Raw genomic sequence first — 25,265 nt, forward strand, 5'->3', positions numbered from 1 at the left:
AGGTGGTAGAGCCAGGATTCAAGCTCACTTTTTCTTTTCATAGTACAGCGTGCTGAATCTAGAACCTGCTCGCAAAGGCTCCTCAAACTTTGTGTCATACCAGAGCCACATGTAAGTGCCTAAGATGTTCCATCATAAATTAGATTTAAAGCTAAGTTATGTTATTCCTATAGTAAAAGTGTGTGGTGAATTAAACAGACCATTAAAGAATAACAAAGCAAAATAGCAATAGCTAACATTTACTGAACCCTTGGCCTATGCCAGACAGTATCCTAAATGCTTTAAACGTATCGACTTATTTTATCCTCACAACAACCCGATGAAGTAAATATTATAATTATTGTCATTTTACAGATATGAGGAGACTGAGTACAGAGAGTTAAGGAATGTGCCAAGGTTCACATAGTAAGTGATAGAGTGAAGAATTGAATCCGGGTAGCATTGTATCAGGAGCTATGTTTGTAACCTCTATCCTACATCAAGTGCCTACTTAATTTTACTCCTTTATTTTCGTTTCTTTGAATTCTTTTATACAATGTATCGTCCCTTTTTTTTTTTTTTTTTTTTTTTTTGCGGTACGCGGGCCTCTCACTGTTGTGGCCTCTCCCGTTGCGGAGCACAGGCTCCGGACGCGCAGGCTCAGCGGCCATGGCTCACGGGCCCAGCCGCTCCGCGGCATGTGGGATCTTCCCGGACCAGGGCACGAACCCGTGTCCCCTGCATCGGCAGGCGGACTCTCAACCGCTGCGCCGCCAGGGAAGCCCAATGTATTGGCTTTGAAAGTTGTAGTGAAAAGGTCTCTCTTATAAGCAGCAGTGACCTTCACCAGCTGTATTTAATATCTGGATGTTCTCTGTGAGGGATGCTAGGGAGCAAATACTTCTCATGGAGTGATTCCCCGTGGCTGTGCCCTGCCCAACCTCTGGGGCACTTCACTCGTACACCAGAATGGACTTGCCTGTAACTGACCATTTTTCTACCTAGAGTTAAAATATTTGCTGTTACTTTACTCTCAGGAGCCAGCTGTCTATCCCATCCCTCGATCCCTACATCCTTGGTGCACTCGTAGAACTTGCTCCCCCTGTTGAGTCTGAGGTTGTATACTCTAGCTTACCTTACTGCCATCCATTAGAAACAGAAAATTCCTTTTTTTATCCTTTTTATTGTGTTTTAAATGACATTTTAAACCTTCCTGTGTCTTGAGCCATATGTTAGATTCTTTTTGTGAAGGGGAAGATCCTGTCTGTCTTGCTCAGTGCTCTGTGCCTGATACCTGGAACAGTCCTACTCAAAGTATGTGCTTAAAAAGTATCTGTGGGATGATGCTTTTGCCCAGTATTTAAATTCTAAAAGAGCATGGTCACATTCTTAAAAGTTCTTATCATTCCTGTTAAGTCCTCTGTTGTTTAGAACCAGACCAAAATATCAGCTTCTTTATTCTTTTAGCCTGAGAAATGAATCTGTCTGTTAATTAAGTTAGGTAATATGACCAGTTTCTCCTTGAATTTAAGAGAATGGGATTGACAGGAGACGTAGCTAGTGTTAGGTTCAGAATCGGTATTAAGAAAGCATCATCCTCATTTTTTCTCCAGTTGGATGTCTGCATTGTAGTACTGCAGTTTTGTTACCTCATATGTCACCCTAGTACCTTTTATTCATCCTCAAGTTTATGTATTCTACCCTGGTGTGTATCATCTTGCCTTACTGTGATAGGAGCCAATCTTTATCTTAAAGATATTGATGGAAACATTCTCCCCAAAGGGTTTAGTTTGTTTACAGCAGTAGTTTTGTTGTTTTTTTTAACAACCAAGTATGACTTAAATATGCTCTGCGTTCGAAAAATTTTTAAATCTTGCTACTACTTAGAGCAGATATTAGTATTTAGCACAGTGCCCAGTAATTGCTTTTTATTCCACCTACCCCCTCTGCCTGAGGGAGTGCTCAATAAATAATAAGGGCTCAGTGAATAGTAGTTGCCGTTATTTATTGTTGGAGAAAAGTCATATAAATTTGCAGTTTACCAGAAGAGAATATGACTTAGCAGGCAAAAAGAAGAAATTGCTATCTTCTCTGCCATTCCTTCTGATGCCTTATGAAACTTCACTGGTATTAATTATCTCATCTTCCACTGTGCCTGCAGGCAAAATAAGGGTGACCTCTTCCTCTAGAAGCTTCATGACTTAACAAAGACTAAGATACATTGAGTCATTTGCAAAATAAATGTGAAGGGTAAGCAATGCTTACTCAGGTTTTTAGACTATTGACCTAGCCACGGAATTAGCACTGAGATCATAATTTTTGCCCTGTTTTGAAGAGAAAAGTAGCTATCAGAGTTGCTAGCCAAGGTAGGAGAATTAAAGAGGGGAATCATGGCTCCAAAGAGCAAGCATTCTTCTGGGAAGATCAGTGATGGCAATAATACAGCAGCCCCACCCTGTGAGGAACAGAAGTGTACGTACGTGTCCACTAACCTTATCTATGCCATGACGTATCTTGTATGGGTCTGGCCCAAGTCCCTTGCTTAGCTAACAAGGACAGTTGTTTATTTGAATTATGAATATCGTGGTGGGGCTGGGATATGTTGCCCAGATCCTCCTTCAGGACTGAGCCTCCTGTTTCACAGCCCACAGCTGAGTTGCCCTCTGCTTGAAAGAAGCTGCTTCACCCAATGTTATGTCACCTCCCTGGCGACAGCCTACACCTGCTGGGAGGTTCAAAGGGTTGGCCTCTTGCCTCAATTTGCTACAACTCTAAAGGACCACCCTCTGCTCCCAAGAGGCCTCTGTTGCAAATGCGTCACAGATTAACTTCTCCCTCTGCCCATCTCTGCCTCCAAAACCCTCCGCAGATGTTACTCCTGAGGGTACTTCTCAGTAAACTTCATGCACACAAATCTTGGAGTCTCAGAATCTGTTTCCTAGGAAACCTTGACATACTACGTATACTATGTCTACATTCTAAGGAACAATTATTATCACTATTTCCAATTTTATGAATGTCATCAATTTTATGGTGATCACAAAACTCCCATAACCTAGTGAATTTTCCCATTGACATTTGCCATGCTGTGTGCTGTGTAGCTTATTTCTCAAATGAATGTAGCTTAAAGGACCTCAAATAGAGGAAATGCCCTGAGGGACTAGTATTAGTCATAGTTTCAGTATGATACGTCATGATCATTTCCAAAACAATGGGGGAAAGGGTGGCAACCAATCAGTACTCTCTGGCCATTCAATCAGGGGTCAGATTGTGACGAGGGAGACTGTATTCATTTCCTGGGGCTGCCATAACAAATTACCACAAACCTGGTGACTTAATACAACAGAAATGTATCCTCGCACAGTTGTGGAGAACAGAAGTCTGAAATGAAGGTTTTGGCAAGGTTGGTTCCTTCAGGAGGCCCTGAGGGAGAATTTGTTCCCTGCCTCTCTCCTAGCTTCTGGTAATTGCCAACAAACCTTGGCGTTTCTTGCCTTGTAGATACATCGCTCCAGTCTCTGCCTCTGTCTCCACATGGAATTTTCTTCTCTATGTCGCCTCTATATGGCCTCCCCTCTTTGTATAAGGACACCAGGCCCACCCTAATCCAGGGTGACTTTGTCTTAACTAATTATATCTGCAAAGACCCTATTTCCAAATAAAGTCACATTCTGAGGTTCTGTGTAGGCATGAACTTTTGGGGGATACTATTCAGCCCACTTCAGAGACCAAGTCAGGAAGCAAGCGAGATTTGCTTCCCTGTTGGTACCTTTATTTGTGCTGTGAATCTTTTAATTAACCCTGCTGTTCTTTTTGAAGAAAATACAGTGAGACAGTTGTGTGCAGTGGGCCACACCCAGTGACAGAAGGCTCCTCAAAGGCTTAATCAATTAGATAATTAGTAGGACCAAGAGGGAATTGGTAAAGCAGCAGGAGTAAAACCGGAGGAAGGATCATTACACAGACTCTGACCATTAACTTTTAGTTGTACTGAAAAAGGAGCTTTGGGGGGAAAAAAAACGAAACAGATTTGGAGAGAGGTTTTTTTCACTCTTACTTACTTCTTATTCCAAAGCAAGCTCTGATGAGGTAGTTGAGTTCACACAATCAAATCATTTGAGGAAAAAGCCAAAAGGAATGCAAATATATTTAGTTTGGTCACATGGGATCCACACATGTCAGATCATAGGTGGGGCAGCAAGCCTACCCTGTGAGTTCCAGAGACCCTGAGAGTGACCACGATGACTGCATGAGGACCCCGTGGTCCTGCTAAAAGCATCTACTGCCTACTATCCACTTTCCTCTCATTTTTTCCCTCTTAGCCCTCTTGATTATAAAACTAAGGCAATTTTAATCTAGCAAAAAATGGTGAGAGAGCTAGTAGGCAAAGAGTCTTCCCAGGCTACACAGAGACACATAAAAGCACACTCAGTAACCATTTCTACATATGCCCATAAGATAGTTTTCTCTTTGCTGTTTAGGCAGAAAGGTTTCCGGGAATCTTTATCTTTTTTATGGGTATTTTCCCTCTGAACTTTTCACCACTTTCATTGATCAATTATCATCTCTAAAAAACTTGGAGCTTGGTTCCACCTTTAATGCACAGACACTTGTAATACTGGTCCCTTACTCGGAACCAAGTCTTAGACAGTGAAAATCTCAGGAGGGAAAGATAAAAAAAGAGATCTGGATATAGAAACCTCCTTTACTGCCCTACCATGTATCACCAAAACAAAGGGGAAGGGAAGTATTAAGGTGGAACCCGATAAAAATGGCTGATATTCGATTGGTTTTAATTAACAAAAATTGCATTTGCAAATGATTTGACGTAATATAAAAATTTAAACATCTACTTTTTGTCAGGCACTATGTTAAGTGCCTTATTCATATATTATCTTTTATAATCCTCAGAGAAACCTTGCAGGATTGGTGTTATCAACTCTAATTTCTATTGACGAAGCTGAGGGAAAATTAAATAATTTGCCCAGGGTCCTGTAAGATTTGAACCCAAGTCTGCTTCACATTTAGTAAAGTCATTTGGGCCTGATGAAGTACTTCAAGACTTTATGATAAGATTATTCCCAAACACTATGGTCAAAATTCTTGAAATCAGAAAGACTGCCGTGCCCACAAACTTCAAGTGACATACGAGGATTGTTATAAACGGTCAAGGAGATGTCTGTGGTCCATGGGATTGGTGATGTAGTCACTGCTTTGAATGATGCTGACAGGTCACAGCACACTGATAGCAACAGGTAAAAAGATACTGGGGAGGATGTGAAAACCCCTTGAGAAGAAGATCACTTTAATTTTTGCATTATTGATGGGTTTTACAGAAAAGCGGCCATGTTACTCACTGGCAGGTGTGCAATTTGCCTTTATATAAAGAGGCAAACAAAAAGCAAGCTCTGCATTGGTAACTTCTTAGAAAGAAAAGAAAAGAAATTCCTAGGGCTATAGCTATAATGTACATATTCAATATTATTTTAGTTTCAGGTATATAACATAGATTTAATATTTTTACAAATTATACTCCATTTAAAGTTATTACAAAATAATGGCTATATTTCCCAGTGCTGTACAATATATTCTTGTGGCTTATCTGTTTTATATATGTAGCTTGTATCTCTTAATCTCTACCTTGCCCCTCCCCCTTCCCACTCCCCACAGGTAACCACTAGTTTGTTCTCTATATCTGGTGAGTCTGTTTTGTTATATACATTTGTTTGTTTTAATTTTTAGATTCCACATATAAGTGATAACATAGAGTATTTTTCTTTCTCTGTCTGACTCATTTCACTAAGCATAACACCCTCTACATCCATTCACATTGTTGCAAATGGCAGAATTTATTCTTTTTTATGGCTGAGTAATATTCGTTGTATACATATACCACATCTTCTTTATCCATTCGTCTGTTGATGGACACTTAGGTTGCTTCCATATCTTGGATATTGTAAATAATGCTGCTGTGAACATTAGGGTTCATGTACTGTTTCACCTTAGTGTTTTGTTTTCTTCAGATATATATCCAGCAACAGAATTGCTGGATCATATGGTAGTTCTATCTTTAGCTTTTTGAGCAGCCTCCATACTGTTCTCCATAGTGACTGGACCAATTTACAATTCCACTAACAGTGTACTAGGGTTCCCTTTTCTTTACATTCTTGCCAACATTTGTTATTTGTAGACTTTTTGATGATAGCCATTTTGACAGGTGTGAAGTGATATTTCATTGTGGTTTTGATTTGCATTTTTCTGATGATTAGTGATGAACACTTTTTCATATGCCTATTGGCCATCTGTATATCTTCTTTGGAAAAATGTCTACTCAGGTCTTTTACCCATTTTTTAATCAGATTTTTTTTTATATTGAGTTGTATGAGCTGTTTATATATTTTTGGATATTAACTCCTTATTGGTCATATCATTTGCAAATATTTTCTCCCATTCAGTTGATTGTCTTTTCATTTTGTCAGTGGTTTCCTTTGCTGTACAAAAGCTTGTAAGTTTAATTAGGTCCCATTTATTTATTTTTCCTTTTGTTTCTTTTGCCTTAGGAGACAGATCCAAAAAAAATATTGCTATGATTTATGTCAAATAGTGCTCTACCTGTGTTCTCTTTCAGGAGATTTATGGTTTCAGGTCTTTAATCCATATAATGTACATATTCATACATACATTTGAAACTCCATGTGTCTTCAGTATGTTATGGAAGTTGATATTCATAAGGGCGATCACTGGACATGGAGACAATGCTAGATTACCTTTAGTATATTAGAGTCTGGTTGAGAAGCAGAGAAGTGGGTATTGAAAGAGATTTCACACTTACTAAAAAATATACCTTAAAATAGCAAAGTCTTTGTAGGGTTAATGTTCAACTTTCTGGGAAAACTCTGTCATCCAGAATGACTCATTCCCTTAGACATCTAGGTAGATTTTACTGTATTTTAATTATATACATATTTTTGTAACCAGTCAGATAAGATCTTTCAGAGTTTTGTCCATGCTTTCGTTACTTATAATAGGCTGTGATTGGCATAATAATCATACCAGAAAGTCATTTATTATGCTGGATCCATTAACATTTGATTCCTCATTAAGAATATTGCCATGTCTGCACTTGTATTTTTTCTGCTGACAGTTTTCACAGAGTTTCTTGATTTAGTTTTATGATTGAAGTTTCAGAAATAAATGTTTTAATTTAATGTTCACTTGGTATAACAGATTTGAACAATAGTTTAATAAAAAAGCACTGTGAGTTCCTGATAAAGAAAAGTTTGTTGATGTCCATTTGGGATGATTTGCAGCATGTCTTGGTGAAGGTTGCACAGAGGCCCACTCTGTGCTGCACTTGTCAGGTTCCATCTGAGCATCTATAACTTTCTAAGCAGGTATTGATAATCTCAGTCATGACCAGGAAGAATGAGAAGGGGATGATGAGAGCCCTGTTTCACAGAGGACCTCAGCCTCCTCTCTGACCTTTTCTCATCCCTGTCTAATCAACACTTCTGAGGCTCTATCCCCAATGAACTTCTAGCAATTTCCTAAACAAGCTGTGTGCCTTTATGCCTCTGGGTCCATGCTTTTCCTGCTACCAGAACTCTCCATCTTTCATGCTCCTAGTCACCGTCAGCAAGGGCACGTCCTTCCCCAAGAGCACGACTCGTCCCTCCCCCTCCTTCCACTCCCGCCGCCAGGGCTCCGTGCATAACTCTGTGAGCACATTTGTCGTCTTAGTTGCCCTCAGCCTGACTGCCCTGATGGCAGCTTTACCAGGGCAGGCACTGTGCCTGTGTAGCGCTCTACCCCCAGTTGCCAGCAGGGGGCCTAACACATTTACGTTTTAAATTGAAATAATCTATCAGCAGCATGACTAAGGTCACATTTTGCATTTATGACGTAATGTGTTTTGGAAAGGACCAACATGGAGGATGATACCAAGATCCTGATTTTCTAACTTTCCTGCTGGCTTATATCCATCTGCTATAGATGAAGCTTCTCTTTATAACTTTTTGTCACAACATGTAGAGATTTACCTTGTGCACAATTTGGAAAAGAAAAATCAAATATTCATTTATCCATGAAATACTTATCGATCACACAGCTTAGGTGCCAGGAAAAGTTTACTCTGTGTAGCACATAATGTTCACCGTCGGATCAGACTCCTTGATAAAAGCAGAGAACAAAAATGAGAAAACTTGGCATTGAGATCAGATTTTTCCCACCCTATAAGCCGTCAATAAAATTCTCCCTTGGAGGCTTAATTTCTTAATTAATTAATTGCACACCATTAACAGAACTTTTAAAAATATGGTACCTGCCTTCAAATAGCTTACTTTTGAGTTGAGCATATTCTTTAGTGGAACAGAAAATAATTCCAAAGCAAAGTGGGAACTGGGAAGAATAGCATAATAATAGTAATAGCTGACCTTTACCAAGTACTGTGATATATATACCTATGTGGGTATGTGTATATATATACACATACAGATACGTAAAATACATATATTCTATATGTATATTATATCTGTATATAATATACATCCTATATGTACATAATATATAACGTTTAATCCTCATAACAACACTACGAGGGAGGTGTTGTTAGCTCCATTTTACAGCTAAGAAACTTGAGGTACAGAGAGCTTATGTGATTTGAACCCAGGCAGTGGTTGCTAAAGGTTGTTCTCTTAATCACTACATTACACTTGCTCTCAATGGCCGCAACAGGAAAAATAACTTACTCCTGATTATTGAGATGGAATAAAGTGAGGAGGTCCTGGAGTGGCCTAGGACGACCTGGGGTGGCTTCTTGCCGACTGAGAGTTTTGAGCTGGATCTTGCAGAAATGGTAGACATTGGCAAGTAGTCTGGGTGGATGAAATGACCAAGAGCACAGGGTGGGCTGAAGCAAGACGGGAAGTCAGTTGATTTGGCAGGCACATTTGTCTCTCGTACTTAGCAATATTTTTTGAGGTCGAAAAGAACGGTCGCAATTTTGAAATGAGTGTATGAAGTATAATGGTTAGGTTGCTCTCTGCACAGAGCTATGGAGAAAATTACAGGTTGTAAAAAATCTAATTATGGCAATTACTTGATAGATAATCTATTTCAGATTTTTTAAAAATACTGTCAGGAATCAACTTTTAAAGATAATCTGTTCGAAGTCATCCCCTATTAACATGCATCTGTATTGACCAACTCAGGGGCAGAGCATGATTATATAATATCTCAAAAAGAGATAATATCCTCATCTTCTGGGACCTAAATACCTGTGAAAAATAGGTGGCAAAATAACTGCTATCACAATCCAGCCTCTTCACTCCCCAACTCAATGCCACACAATTAAAATAACAGCAAAACTCAGTTAAACTATATATTTTACTATAGATATAAACCTTGAATACATGTGTATATGAGTGTGTGTGTGAGTGTGTGTGCGCGTGTGTGTGCATATGTGTGTAGTGAGAGATTTTGAGCAGAGAATGAAAGTAGAGACATTTCAACAAAGGAAAAAATATTTGGTACAATATGAAAATTAAGTTTACGATAGAAATACCTTGAAACTGCAGGAGCAGCATACTAATTCTGCGAATATTATGTTTTATTCCTTTACCTATTCCCACATGTAATACTTTATTCTCTTTGAATTTTCTTCTAATGCAGTTTAACCCTGGTTTTGAGAGTGTCCATCAGCTTAATCTCTTTTATTAATATGAATTATTCTCCTAGCGAGTAAAGCTAGCTAATGTGTTTCTCCCTTTATCATTTCATACAAATGGTAAATAAGGAGAGAATATGATTTTCACTTTTGGTTTTCTTCCCAAATCTAAACAACGAAATCAGAGAATCTGCTTCTGAGATCTGGAGTCTTGGTATTTGCTGATCCTATAGAATCAACACAGTTCATCAGCTGTGAGCCAAGTCGTCAGGCTGACTTAATTCAATGTTCAGCAAATTAATTCTGTTTTACTAATGTGACTAAAAACTAAATTTTATATCAATATAAACAGTCTTTAAACTGCAAATACCAACTTGTGCAAGCTGTTGAAAAAGACTCATTTTTAATTATAAGTGGATTCTGATAAGAATAGTGTTAGAAGTGTTCTAATAGGGAAATGTTAGAGTGATTAATGTGCAGTTGTTTGCATTTTTAACATTTCACTCATATATCAGATTAGTATTTGTGTATACTGTCAGACTTTATTCTGTCCTTGTCAAAACACTTATTACTGCTGACAGGTATAACATATCCACATTAATCCTCAATTCCTTGATTCAATTTTCTAATTGCTTTTTTGGCATGCAGTGGTGGCCACTTAGTATTATGTGATGTATTCATCATATGGTATAATAATGTGCTTTAAAAATTAGATGTGTCATTTAAAGTACTTGAACAGGAAAAAAAATTACTAAGGATTGGAAATTTCAAATTTCACTGTACTTAGACTAAGTGTTAGATATTGTTATGTCACACATTCTGGAGATTGTCCATAAATCATAGTCACAGAATGTTGAAGAGATCCTAAAATCATCCAGCCTACTTGTTCATTTCCCAGTTGGGAAAACTGATTCAGTAATATGCCCAGGATCACACAACTAGATACTGGCAGAACTGATCCTAGAATTCAAGTGTTCTGAACCCTGCTCAGAAATGGGGCAAGTATACGCGTATAATTTTTATATTCCTCCTATTAATAGTCAAGCTGAGAGAATGAGAGACTCCTTGGCTTCTTAAGCTATACTTTTTAGCAGTATTGTATAGTGGTTAAGAATAAAGATACTAGAATCAAACAGACCTGGGTTTCAATCCTGGATCTGCCACTCACTAGCTGTGTTACCCAGAGAATATTATCTGAGCTCTCTGAATTTCAATTCCCTCATCTGTATAAAATAGAAAATAACACAATAATGCATATAAAGTGCTTAGCACAGCTCCTGGTTCCTAGTAAGTACTCAATAAATGTTGGCTGATATTATTTTTCAGTGTTTTATTTTATCCCTTTAATATCCATAATTTAATTTAAATCAGTTTCTACCCACTCATACGTTTGATGAGTGGGTAGAAACTGAGTCATACCTCCCAGTTATCTCACCATGTGACAATTGCATTTATTCTTTCATTTACTCGTTCACTTACCATGTGTAAAATGCACTCCATTAGATGCTATAGGTAAGGCAAAAAGGAATCCAATATGATACCTGCCTTGGAAGAATAGGAATCTAATAGATTCCTATGTTGTCATCTAATACAACAATTACATCAATACCTGTAGTAAAAGACTGGGAAACATCAGTCCCCAAAATGTAACACAGGTGCCATGCTTAGGCTTTTCAAAGAGAAGAAGTAAGTACAGGGCCAATAGACATGAATAAGAAACTGGACCTGCCCTCAAGGAGCTTGTTCCAGTTCCAGGAAGACAGGGCAGTTGCCCAAGTGTCACTCAAGGTGGAAAATGAAAAGGGCTGTAACAATTAAAGAACTAAAGAGGGAGAGACTAAATACCTCAGACCAGGGAAAGCTTCATGGGTGAGTTGGCTTTGAGGGATATATAATTTTAGGAAAGTTAGAGGCCTATAGGAAGGATCTCCTGGACAGTAGGAATATTATGAATGAAGAAAGGAACAGATTCTGGAAACCCTGGGCACAGACGTTAAAGAGTGAGCACTTAACATTGACTAAAACATGGAGCTTGTGCAGAATAAAAGATAAAGTTTGATGAGTGGGGAGACACAAGAGCCTGGCAACCCTGAAATGACATCTTGGACTCCATTTTACAAAGTGGCAGCTCTCAGCCCGTTTTGACACATAGGCATGTTTTTTTGGCAGCAAAATTTTTGAGATTTAATGTTTTAAATAAATCTTGTACTTTTCAGCTCACTGTGGTACCGACCGCTTTTTATTGTCTTATTCTACAAGTTAAGGCAGTCTTCTTACCTATTATAGACAGTATGCATAACGGTTAGTCATACGAGCTCAGAAAATAGACTATAGTTTTCCAAATCCTGGTTTGGTCACCTATTAGGTCTGCAACCTTAGTTATATTATTTAAACTCTGAGCTTCAGTTTCACAACTTATGAAATGAGAATAGCCCCTACCTCTTGTGGTAGAATTAAACCCATGTAAGCATTTGGCATAGCATAAGGCATGTTGTAAGCACTTAAGAAATGTTAGCTGTTCCTTGAAGAGATTTGAGTTTGCAAGCCCTACTGAGGCAGTACTGAAAGTTTTCCTTTCTGTTTCATTTTATTTTTTAATGAAGTATAGTTGATTTAAAAAGTTTCAGGTGTACAGTAAAATGATTCAGTTATATATATGTGTGTGTGTGTGTATATATATATACTGTTTTTCAGATTCTTTTCCATAGTTCTGAAAGTTTTTTGAGAAGGGAAATAACATCCTTCTAATCTTTGGAGTTCTAGAGCATTGAACTAAAACCCTACTTAAATTGCAATGACTAGTCCAAGGACATCAGATAATTCTCTTAAATCCTTAGCTGCTGGGGTTAGTTTCCAGTGTCACCCGCCTACTACTTCACTCACTCTTTGAGAAGGCCAGTGGAGGAAGGAGCAAGTAGCCAGCTTTGCCTGTTGGTATCTTCAACACATCCAGTGATTCTTATAGCAGCAGTTTCCCAGGCTAGATCCCAGGTTCAGATAGTGGCCTCCCTTTTTTAGGACATGTTATTATGAGTTTTAAGAACTGTAATCTTGAAAATCCTTATGATTCCAGGAGCTTCTCTGGTAATTTGCTTGTCTTTAATAGCTGAAAAATGAGAAGAGTTTAACATAGAATTGTTGCTCCAAAAAAACAAGAACCTGAAGATTTAAGTACAATAGGTTGAAAAACACTAGTGTGAACAAAACGAGTCTTTTGTAAAAGCTCCGTGTGCTTAATGAACAAGGACTGCTAATTACATGACTGTCAGTGCTATTTTCTGGCACGGTCTAACGCCAGCTTCTTTCGGTACAACAAATATGAAAATGCCTAGAAGTAAATCACATTTGCTGAGTGCTGTGGGCAAACAAACCCATGCCTTATCTCTTTCAAAGGCAGCCATGGAAAATACATGATAAATTGCACAGTTCAGTGAACATGTTATGTCATTGTGAAATGATTTTGATTCATGGTTATGTATTTATTGCTAAACAACTGACAAACCTCAAGGTATCAGAAATATCATTCATGGGGTTTTGCTGTTTTCTCTTGCAAAATTCAAGTGCTATAGTGTTTTTCTTTTTTATTTAAAATACTTTATTGAAAGTGATATTTGCCACAGTCTTTGGAAATAATTTTTTAAATTATATGAATTCCTGCCAGAAGTGTCAAAGAGCTGTGCTAGTCACTAATATTTTTATCATAATGAATAATTCATATTTTTGCTAATATCCTTTTATGAAAATTTTATAGCTAAAAATAGACAAAGTTGTAAGCCAGTTTGATTTCAGAATAGGATTATAATCTCGTTTCATATAGCTTATCAATATAATGAAATTTTTGAATGTTTTCTGTGCAATAGCAGTAGAATTAAGAGTGAGAGAATTATATTAAAGAAGATATTACAGAAGTGGCTTTTATGCAAGCATAATTCCTTTCCCATGGTCAACATATCTTACTATACTCTATCCATTGCTGACCCTCTTCAGTTTAAAGTATTAAATAATTAAACCATTTTCTACTTGAAACTTACAGTTATTTTTTACTAATTTTTCTTTCAGTTGGTGCTTTTGGCATCAGCACTTGATGTTTACAACCTTTTCTTCTAGTGTTAAAAGCAGCAGGAAAGGTAGCCTGTCAACACACAATATGCACGAGGCATATCGTAAGCACTTAATAAATGTTAGCTATTCATCAACAGATGTACTCTCACTTTGTGTCTTGTTTTTCTAAATCTCGTAAACCAAGAACCACTGTTTCTCAACTGGTGGTTTTGTTTTGTTTGTGTTGTTTTGTTGTAATCATGAAATTCTTCTTTTCTGAGTTTTATAATCAAGTATTTTAACGTGGCTTTGTATATTTTGAGTAGTGCCGTTGAGCTCTTACAAATAAAATAACAAAGAAAACCTTGCCTGATGGTAGAAATGATAAATTATTTCTTAGGTATATTAAAAGGGATTTGGGTATTTCTAATATATCGCCATCATTTAAACCTGAACTCATTTTATTTTCCTTTAGTATATTTTAACCAATTGACCTTTACATATACTTTGCATTTATTAAATTAGGATAAATTTTAGTAGCCTAGAAATACGATTCAAAACATTCATAGTGTTTTTCTTTTAGCCTTGGAATATGACAAGCCTATTCTCTAAATATTTACATCATTGGAGAATATCTATGTACTTATGCTGATTCTGGCTTAACATTTTCAAAAATAAGTCTGTTAAATTAAATGTAAGCTTTAAAGGGGAAAACCATAGATCTTGTAACTTGATACAAGTATTGCAACATTGCTTACAGCATTTTCTTGGAAGATTTTTATGCCCTTCTACTACCATGGCTACTTTCACCTTTATGTTCAAAATTCCCAAAATGTATCTGTATGAGGATAATTTTAAAACGTGAGATTTATGCTGCTATAAAGGAGAAATCCTTTATAACAACATAAATCCGTTGTCACCAGAAATTTCAGTCTAAGTTTTACATGAAAGGGAACATATTTTATCTTTAATGCCTCATTAAACTTTCTGGAAATGGCAATATTCTAAAATATTCTAGGTGGATGACTACATATGTCTGTATTCCTTCTGAAAAATTCAAACATCAGTAAAAAAAAAAAAAAGACTAAACAAATCATTTGTTCTAATAATTAAAGTAGTGGTATTTTCTCTTCCATTTAATTTTGCCTTTATGTATAGATGTGACTTTAAGTCAACCATGTCTCGCCTGCACTTTTTGAGTGAAATAGCCAAAACCACCATTCCTCAGCCAAATGATGTTCCTATTGTTTCAAAGGTGACGTTGTATTTAAACCTTAGTTCTCTGTGTGTTTCTGTTCACATGTGTGTGCCTGGATTGTGTATGTTCACACACATGTGCTTGCACGTGTGTTTATGTTTGTGTGTGTGGGTGCATGATTTTTTTGTACATTCACAATATGATAAACTGCATTGTGTCGCTAAGAACATGGACTCAGGAACAGCCTACCTGAGTATAAATCCCAGCCCTGCTACTTCCTGGTTGTGTGAATTTGAGCAAGTTCTTTTAACTTCTTGCTTTCATGTTCTCATCTTACAGGGTTGTTGTAAGGTTTAAATAAGTTAATATATGTAAAGCATTTTGAATACCTAATCCATAGTATTTAATAACATATTAGCATTACCGTTATAATCATTATCATATATTCATTTACTCTACTTTATTTCTAAAGTCATATTATTTATACAAATGCATTGGTGGGTGATTATTACATATGTATTTCACTGAAATGATATTAAAGGTGTGCCTTGCTGTATGTCAGTTATAGCTCAATAAAACTGGAAAAAAAAATTTTAAAGATATGTCAACGGACTATTTTGGATTGTGATAATTTGATTAGATAAACTGTTATCATTGGTGAGAGGAAACAGTTGCGAAAAAGCAACAGAAATTGCATAACTTGGTGGCTCACAGACGACATATCAAATATCAAATATACTAAAATGCATTCAGGGACTTCCCCTGGTGGTTCAGTGGTTAAGACTTCGCCTTCCAATGCAGGGCGTGTGGGTTTGATCCCTGGTCAGGGAGCTAATATCCCACATACCTCGTGGCCAAAACACCAAAACAGTTTCATTGTCACAAATTCAAAAAAGGCTTTAAAAATGGTCCACAACAAAAGAAATCCTTAAAAAAAATGCATTCGTTTGTTCAAATGTAGGCCTGTTGCACATCTACAGTGTGCCAGGATTTCGTGTTAAAATGACATATGGTACCATAGGATCCAGCAGCAATCATGCTCCTTAATATTCACCCAAAGGAGTCGAGAGTTCATGTCCACGCAATGTTTATAGCAGCTTTATTCATCATTGCCAAAATTTGGAAGCAGTCAAGATGTCCTTCAGTAGCTGAATGGATAACTAAACCGTGGTACATCCAGACAACGGAATGTTATGGAGCACTAAAAATGAATGAGCTATCAAACAATGAAAAGACACGGAGGAACATTAAATGCATATTTTTAAGTGAAATAAGTCAACCTGAAAAAGCTGAGTACAGTATGATTTCAACTATATGACATTCTGGAAAAGGCAAAACTACAGGGACAGTAAAAAGATAGTACAGATGAACCTATTTGCAGGGCAGGAATAGAAACGCAGACGTAGAGAACGGACTTGTGGACATGGGAGGAAGGGGAGGGTGGGGTGAATTGGGAGATTAGGTTTGACATAAACACATTACCATGTGTAAAATAGATGGCTAGTGGGAACCTGCTGTATAGCGCAGGGAGCTCAGCTCAGTGCTCTGTGATGACCTAGATGGGTGGGATGGGGGTGGGGGGAGGGAGGTCCGAGGGAGGGAAGGGATATACGTATACATAGAGCTGATTCACTTCATTGTGCAGCAGAAACTAACACAACATCGTAAAGCAATTATACTCCAATTAAAAAAAAGACACGGAGGAACATTAAATGCATATTTTTAAGTGAAATAATTCAATCTGAAAAAGCTAAATACTATATGATTTCAACTATACGACATTCTGGGAAAAGCAAAACTATGGGGACAGTCAAAAGATCAGTGGTTTCCAGGGGTTGGGGGTGGGACGAGGGATGAATAGGCAGAACACAAAGGATTTTTAGGGCAGGAAAACTACTCTATATGGTACTATAATGAAAAATACATGTCATTATACATTTGACAAGCCCATAGAATGTACAACACCAGGAGTGAACTCTAATGTAAACTATGTATTCTGGGTGGTAGAGACGTGTCAGTGTTGGTTCCTCAGCTTGTACACAAGTGCTACTCTGGTGGGGATGTTAATGATAGGGGAGGCTGCGCGTGCATGCGGGCAGTGGGTTTATGGAAAATCTCCATAGCTTCCTCTTAATTTTGCTGTAAACCTAAGACTTCTTTAAAAAATAAAATCTATTAGGGGGAAAAAAAAAACAAGGTAAAAATAGAACAAAGCAATGAGTACTTTTCAAAAATTGCAAAAATATGTGCTAATATGTAATGCCCCAAGAAAAATGTCTCCTAAATGTAAACGACCACCATTACAAAAAAACTACATATTACTGCAATAAAATATTCAACTGAACTATTAAAAAATGAGAAATGGTGTGCCTTCAACTACTAGGAATAAACATTTTAGCTGCCTGAAGCATAGTAGGAAAAAAGTAAGATAGCAGTGTCGTGTAAACTGTGCAAATTTAGAATGGGTTTTCTTTTTCAGGGAGCACCCAAACCAATAGCCATTGAACCATGTGCTGGGAACAGAGCGGCGGTTCTGACTGTGTTTCTCTGTCTACCACGAGGATCATCAGGTGCCCCTCCCCCAGGGCAGTCAGGTAAGATGAATGAGGCACCATCAGCAGTTAAGCAAAACATGCAGACGGAACAAAAGAAGTAAACAATACCACCAGATAGTACAATAAAGACATTTACAAGGTTCTGATTTACAGCATGGTAACATTTTATTAGAATACAAACTTCTACCCAAATATCTAGATATCTGCCTTGCTATAAATTCAGGTTTGCAAGTGTTTCTCTTAAAAAATGCGTGTTGAATATATGTGTGTATTTGTGTATAACATAACACATGTATGTATGTACGGACACACTTCAATTTGTTGTTGTCATTGCAATGAGTAATCTCACTAGCAGGGCAAAGTGACCCTTTTGGGCAGCTTCTTTTCTCCCAGTATGTGTGTCATATGGGATGCCAAATTAGAAATACGATTAGAAGCTTGTTTCATAAGTATGGAATCTAATTAGGGAACTTACTTACATGTTTGGAATGTTTTGCGGCATCGGAGGATAAAAGCTTGCTGCAACCATCCTGGAATATTGAAGATAAGTTCTTGCTGTCAGCACCGGACAGGTGCGGTTCATGGACCCAAGGACCCTCTCCTTCACTTGAGCACAGCCAGCCTTTTCCTCTGATTCTCCTTTTCCTGCATAAAAAGTATATTTTGAATTCGAGGTAACTCTGTGTATCCTCTTAGAGATCTTCTCATTGCTTCAACAGTTGTCCACATTGTAAACATGCCCTGTGTTGAGTATAACTTGTAACTAAATCACAAACCACGCTTATTTCTCTCTTTGTGCATATCCTCTTCCATCTGCTTGCAATTTATGATTATTCTTTCTCCCGATTGTTTTCTTTAAAGGACTCTCGGTGAAATGGATGCTTTTTGAGGGTCAGGGTGATTTCAAATCTTTCTCTTCAGTTCCCCTTAAGGATAAAAGAACGTGCCAGAGATCTGGCAGGTTCTCAACAGTAGTTGATGATAAACTCAGCTCCCTGCTTAGTTTTCTTTCCTTAGTTCCCTAGTTAGCTTTGACCTTGCTCCTCACTTTCTTGATTTGTGTCCAACGAGACACAAAAATGGAAGCCACACTACTTTATACCTTATAAATTTTAAGATATTTATGTAACGGAATTTTTCCCATACAGGGACAGAGGAATTCCATCACCTTTAGACTTGTCATTTATGGTACCTGATGATATCTTGTTGCAGGAGTTTCTACCCAAAGTTCATTTGTAGATGTTTATTCAATGAAACAAACCTTCTCATATGTTGAGCCAATGCCTTACTTTTCTCCTTTCAGAACAACCAAGGTAAATGGGATGCAGTAAATAGAATAGCTTGGCACTGGTCAGATAAGATGGATAATTGTAGGTACTGTGCCCAGCTAATGGAAGTATTGTTTCAAAGCTGGGATGATTTCCAATACAAACACTTTACTAATGAAAACAAGTCTGTGTGATATACACCAAGGTTCTTCTAGATCCTTGACAAGATGATGTACTGATGGGCAGAGTGAAGGCGACTGCCAATACGCTGTCCCTTTAACCTTTGAAATCTTTTTGACTGATTTGAAAAAGCCAAATAGCAGTGTGGACCATTACCTCAGCTGTGTTTTATTACAGATGCACTGCAATTACTAATGGTAATGGGAAATTAGACGTGCACAGTGTTTTACTCTTCACAAAGTATTTTCCTATTTTTCACGTTTGATCCTTACGACAAGCCTGTGCCATAGGTATTATAAAACTCACTTTATAAATGAGAGACTTGGTGTATATAAATCTCTGTGTTTCTATACTCAAGGAATTATTGGAAAAACATTACAGTAAAGAGCAAAGCAACAACAAAAAATATTTATTACTAACATTCCAGGTAATTTTTCCTGATGATCTATAGCAGAGAGCTTATTTCTCTAGAATCTACAGCCTATGTCTTCACAAAGCCAAACATTTGGAGGAGTACTGAAAATGTCCCCAGGGTTCACACAAGTAGGCAAAACCTTGAGTTCATTCACAACACTTTTTGCGGTGACTGTAGATCGAACTATGTTGAATATCTGTGTGAATAATACAGGATGAGTTTGTTCTTTGTTTAAAAAAAACTAATAAAATTTCTCTAGCTAACTTTATAGGAGTAGGAAGAGGAAGAGTCATTGATTCTATTCCTTCAAAGTAAAGCATTGTCTTCTGTCTGCAGTCTACTTTGAAATGCATCAAGGACATAATGTTATTGATGGATGGATAGTAGGATGAGTAGAAGGACAGATATGTCATAAAGCAAGTAAAGCAAATGTTAATGGTAGAATCTAGGTGATGGGAATACTGGAGTCCATTTTAAAATTCTTTCCACTTTGCTGTATGTTTGAAATTCTTTATGGTAAGTTGTGGGAAACAATAAAAGTTTTTGAAAACTCTTGACTTTACTGGGAGAAAGTAAAGGCAGTGCCTCTAGAGAGGAATTTTCTAATGCTCACATCTATGTTTTCCCTAAACAAGGCAAATGCTGACACCAGTATACAAACGAAATGGCTTATTTTTTCACTTTTCATCAAGATATTTGGTGTGTACCCAGTCAATTAAAACTTAACATAGTATCATCCAATATTTGAGAGGAAATGCCTTCCAGTGATAGTTTGGGAACCATATTGGTTCTCGGGAGGGAAATATTGACATTGGATATCTCATTGCTAGAGTTTGGCTTATCTCATATCTTTACAGGAAGTCCATCTGTGTGCCTATGCTTATCACAGTGCCCTGTGTTTAGAAAGCAGTTCATAAATGTTCTTGATGATTATGATAATGATAGGAGACCTGGGAAACATGACCTTGAGCAACCACTTCTGTCTATGAGACTCAGTGAACAACAATAAAATGAGCAATTGAACTAGAATCCATTCATTGATTCTCAAATTGCACAGCTAGGAGCCTTATGTGCTGAAGAGCCTCCTCCAGCGTTGGTGCAGGATTAGAGGTTAGGGGAGTTAAGAAGGAGGTACTGGGCTTCCCTGGTGGCTCAGAGAGTCCGCCTGCTGATGCGGGGGACACGGGTTCGTGCCCCAGTCCGGGAGGATCCCACGTGCCGTGGAGTGGCTGGGCCCGTGAGCCATGGCCGCTGAGCCTGCGCGTCCGGAGCCTGTGCTCCGCAACGGGAGAGGCCAGAACAGTGAGAGGCCCACGTATTGCAAAAAAAAAAAAAAAAAAAGAAGGAGGTAGTGGAGTAGCTTCATGGACAGACCCCTGACCCCATCCCCACTGTGTGAAGGACAGGGCGCCCAGAGTCTTCTCTTGGCTCTTGGGCTATTTATGTCTCCTAATGTGAGTGTATCTATTCAATGAGGAATAAGCATTAATTATTAGATTAGAAGTTCTCTTGCAGTACTTTGCACAGTTTCTAATTTTTTTTATCAGGCCCTTTTTTGAAATGTAGCTTCCTAAATGTCGAGTGATGCTTTTCATAGTGCACTCTTCACGACTATGAATGAAAGCATTTAAGAGAAGGATGAGTTTGGGGGTATGGAGAAGATGGAAGCATCCCATGAGCATGGTGGTTTTCTCTCAGAACCTGAATGCCAGCACTCACAAATAAGTGATTCGGAAACAAGCAGGGGCTAGTTCTGGCCATCTCTTTTAAGTAGCAAGTAGTGGGTTGTTCTTTTTTTTAATTCAAAATATGGCATTGTCTTTGGACTTTATTCTCTTTCTACCAGCATATATTTCAGTAATATTTAGCAAGTAATAATTAGACATGGCCCTTTAATGTCTGTCTAAAATGTGTGAAGTTCCCTTCCATGGCTCTCATCTTAGCAGAGGTCGAAAGAGAAACTGCAGATTCATCCTTTAGATTACCCCATGCAGTAATCTTTCCCTTCTTCTTCTTCTTCTTTTTTTTTTTTTTTCCATGTAATGAATTTAGATGTTTATGAGCAATTCTCCCTCTAGGTAGCTTAGGAGAGTAAAAGCAAAAAATATTAAATAGGCTTTTGGTACTCCTGGAGCTGGGCTAATTAGGTTCCCTGCTCCCCAGCCCTGTAAACCTGCTGCTTCATTCCTGTATTTTCTGTGAGCAACCACTGCCAGCAATGCCAGACTGTCTTGGGCTAAAGTGGGATTTCTGCTGTTGATATATGTACACAGCCACTTCTCTTCTGCCTCAAAGTGGTTGGAAGACTGACGTCCTCGTAAAAACAGGGCATATCAAGTAACCCTGCTGCGTGTCTCCAATCACCTTGGACAGCAAGGTCCCCAAGCATTTTAGAGTCACATTAAGATGAAATGTGAACAAAGTAAATAGAGCTCTTCAAAAGCATAAACTGAAAATGATCATGATTGTGTCACTTTGTGATGAAGGATTGTGGATTTCATAGTTTATGGATTCTTAGTAATACAAAGCGGATTAACTTTTCTCACTGGATTCAAAATCCGGTGGCCCAGATGTCCACTGCCAAAAGGGAGATAAGTGCTTCACCTAAATGTAGAACTTTGCCCTGATCTTGCCTTATGTTTGGCAAAAAAACAAAACAAAACAAACAGAAACTGCTGGAAAGTCTAAGATTTTGAAACTCTTTTCTTTAGGTTTAGAAGTTTTGGCAGGATGACCAGATTATTTTGAAAAATCTAGAAATATTGTACGATGTTTAAAAATGATAGTCTACCCACAGTGTCATGGGTAATAATAATGACAAAAAGAGAACTTTGGTTTAGTCAAATGAAAAGAGGAAAACAAGAACTAGTAATTCTGAGCACTGAATCAGGTTCTTTACATGCACTAATTCTTTTAACCCTCTTAATGAACCTGAAAAGTAGCTATTATTATCCCACTTTTACAGATTAAAAAAAAAATCTGTAAACTCAAGAGAGATTAAATGACTTGTCCGAGGACCAATACAGCCAGTGAATGAGTGAACCAGAATTCAGATTCAGGGCCATCTAGATCCTCAGGCTGTGAGACTCTCCCTCATCGCTGTGCTTCTCTGGATAAAGATACAGGGGTACTCGGGATAGCCCATATTCCAGAAAAAGCTTTACATTCAGATCAAAGAGGAAGGACCTGGAGTGTTCTGCTAAGCATTGGACTTAAGGGGGCAAGAAGGATATATTTACCTTTCCTAGTGATTTGACTCCAGAAATTTGGTAAAATGCAAAGGTGCACGTGCCATGACACATCTGCTAATGAACGTATGACTCCGTTGTGTAATAGCAACTTGGGGCATGTAGTTATAGGAAGAGAACTTCGCCTTGTATGTGTGAGTTATGGACTTGGAGTCCCAAGTCCCAAGATGTAGATCCAGCTCTGCCACCAGCTAACTGTCGCCAAGTCTTTTCATCTCTGGGTCGTCGTTTCTCATGTATAAAATGACTGGATTGGGCTAGGAAATCCTAAGATGGATTTCACTCTATTCCTGTTGTACAGTTCTACTATAGATTACGCTAAGTCATACCAGTTTGGGGTAGGAAGAGCCAATAACTTGTTTCTAAGTAGTACCTTATCTTTCCAGCTGCTCAGGACCAGTTAAGAAGCTATATTCCCATGTATATTGCTTGTTAGTGAATAAAAATAATTAGCACCGATCCTTAATTCTTTAAAATAATTTTAGTGCATTTCTTCTTTTAAGTTAATTTATTTTATTTATTTAGTTTTGGCTGCTTTGGGTCTTCGTTGCTGTGCACGGGCTTTCTCTAGTTGGGGCGAGTGGGGGCCACTCTTTGTTGCATTTCAGGGTGGCTTCTCTTGTTGCGGAGCACAGGCTCTAGGTGCGCGGGCTTCAGTAGCTGTGGCACGCGGGCTCAGTAATTGTGGCTTGCGGGCTGTAGAGCACAGGCTCAGTAGTTGTGGCGCACGGGCTTAGTTGCTCCGCAGCATGTGGAATCTTCCAGGACCAGGGCTCGAACCCCTGTCCCCTGCATTGGCAGGAGGATTCTTAACCACTGCACCACCAGGAAGTCCCGGATCCTTAAATTTTAAAAAAATTCTTAATAATTTTATTAATAAAGGTTAGTTCTCAATCTTCTCAGCATGTTTAGAAGATGTAGATCGTTCACATTGCCCCACTTTAGAAATAAGTAAAAGAAATCTCATAGCACCAATGAGAGGTAGAGGGTCTCTACAATCTCAGAGATGAATTGGGAACAGACTCCAGGTCTGCTGGCTCTCAGTGCAGTACTCATGCCTCTGAAGCCAGTTTTTTAAAGCTAATTTGCGTTTTTCAGAACCTTCTGGAGTTTCCTGTCCCTTAGGACTCTGTTTTCTTTCCATAACTCTGCCACAATACCTTCACACTTATAGAAACACACCTGTTGATCTAATCTTAGCACTCTCTTTTTTTGAGGTGGCTGGAATAAGAAATAAAACTACTGAATTGTATCAAAACTTCATTATAAAAATCTGTCATGTTAGTGACCTTTTAAGCGCAAATTCAAATATTGTTTACATCCAACATATGGGTCTTCATAAAAAGAAAGAAAAAGTGGGCACTCATGGCAAAACAAGCTACAAAATTAGGAAAGAGAGCCCAGGAAATGACAGAGATAAGAACAAATGTCTGAGATTATGACTTTGTGTCAAATAAAAAAAAACAACCCTGATATTAAAAGTAAACAAAATCAACAGTAGGAGCTAATTTTATCTTCTATCCAAAATATAGTTATTATGAATCTTCATTTGTTACCTTTATTCATTCTAGAAATATTTAAAAGTATCTGCTACATGTCAGGCACTGGATATATGGTGGTGAACAAAACAGAATTCCTGCCCCCATAGATTTTAGAGCCTACATGGAGATAAACATGAACAAATAATCATGCAAATAAACCCATAATTATAAAATATGTTGTTTTATGGATAAAGAGTAGACAGTGTTATGAGAAAGAGGTGAAATAACACTGATGTACAATTGCTAAGCTTTAATATCTTTCCATAGTAGTAACAAAATGGCAAACGTCATTAAAATGCCCTTTCCTCAGTTCTCACTTGTCATCACGTCTCTGTAGTGTTTGTTGAATATTCCCCATCATGCCTCTCCAACGTCTGGAAACTCCCTCTGGTGTTCTTTACCTCAGTCTATCACAGGTGCCTTCTTAGAATTTACTTAGAGATAATGCACGTAGAGCACCTCCCCTCTGCTCGTTACGTGCTGCTTCTGCGCTCTGAGTTCCGATAGGCATTCCCTGAGGATTAGTCCTTAGCCAGCTTCTCATCCTGTCCACTCTCTCCCTTTAGGGTGATGCTCTCTTTGCTCATTTAGGGGGCTTTTCAGATGATAGCTCCCAACTGCACGGGTCTCCAGCCAACACTGGATTTGATAGTGTTTCAGTACAAAGCCACTCTTCCTTCCCCCTCTCTCCTGTTACCGTCCCTACTCCCCAGACTAGCTCTTCTACCCTGACTTTACTGTTTTTGTAAAGTCCATTTCAGAGTGACTCAAGTTTGAAACTTTGGAGTTAGCTTTTTTTCTTCTCTCTTTCTCCTCTTTGACCTCCAAGTAACCACGAAGCTCTTTAGATTTTAGCCCTGAAGCAGATAGAACAACTTCCTCCTGCCGTTCTTACTCCCTCCATTTTTGGCTCAGGCCCTGGTTGCCTCTCACCTGGACTTCTGCCAAAGGAAAGCACAGTTCGAATCATACCGCTCCTTTCCTCACAGACCTTTGCTGACTTTTCATGGCCTGATGAAATAAGTCCAGACATCTGCTCTGGGCTGTAAGGTCCTCCTTGACCTCTCTCCAACCTTCTTTCAGGTTTAGCAGGCACAGAGCCCTTGCCAGCGCCCACCTGCACAGCACCTCTGGCTAGTTTGGGGCCCTTGTGCAATTATTTTAACCTCTTGAACC

At 38.3% G+C, this 25,265-nt stretch overlaps 1 protein-coding gene across 1 annotated transcript in view; it reads left to right on the plus strand.

Moving 5' to 3' along the window:
- Positions 1–25,265, plus strand: part of ATRNL1 (attractin like 1) — a gene marked incomplete at both ends in the record, with an annotated part of 679,175 nt that overhangs the window by 553,382 nt on the left and 100,528 nt on the right. Inside the window, one exon of the mRNA XM_082673255.1 lies at positions 17,362–17,476. Coding sequence (XP_082529381.1) covers positions 17,362–17,476 — 115 coding nt within the window. The remainder of the gene's footprint in view (positions 1–17,361; positions 17,477–25,265) is intronic.

The sequence above is a fragment of the Grampus griseus genome (genome assembly GCF_964374135.1).
Source record: "Grampus griseus genome assembly, chromosome: 16".
Classification (NCBI taxonomy): domain Eukaryota; kingdom Metazoa; phylum Chordata; class Mammalia; order Artiodactyla; family Delphinidae; genus Grampus; species Grampus griseus.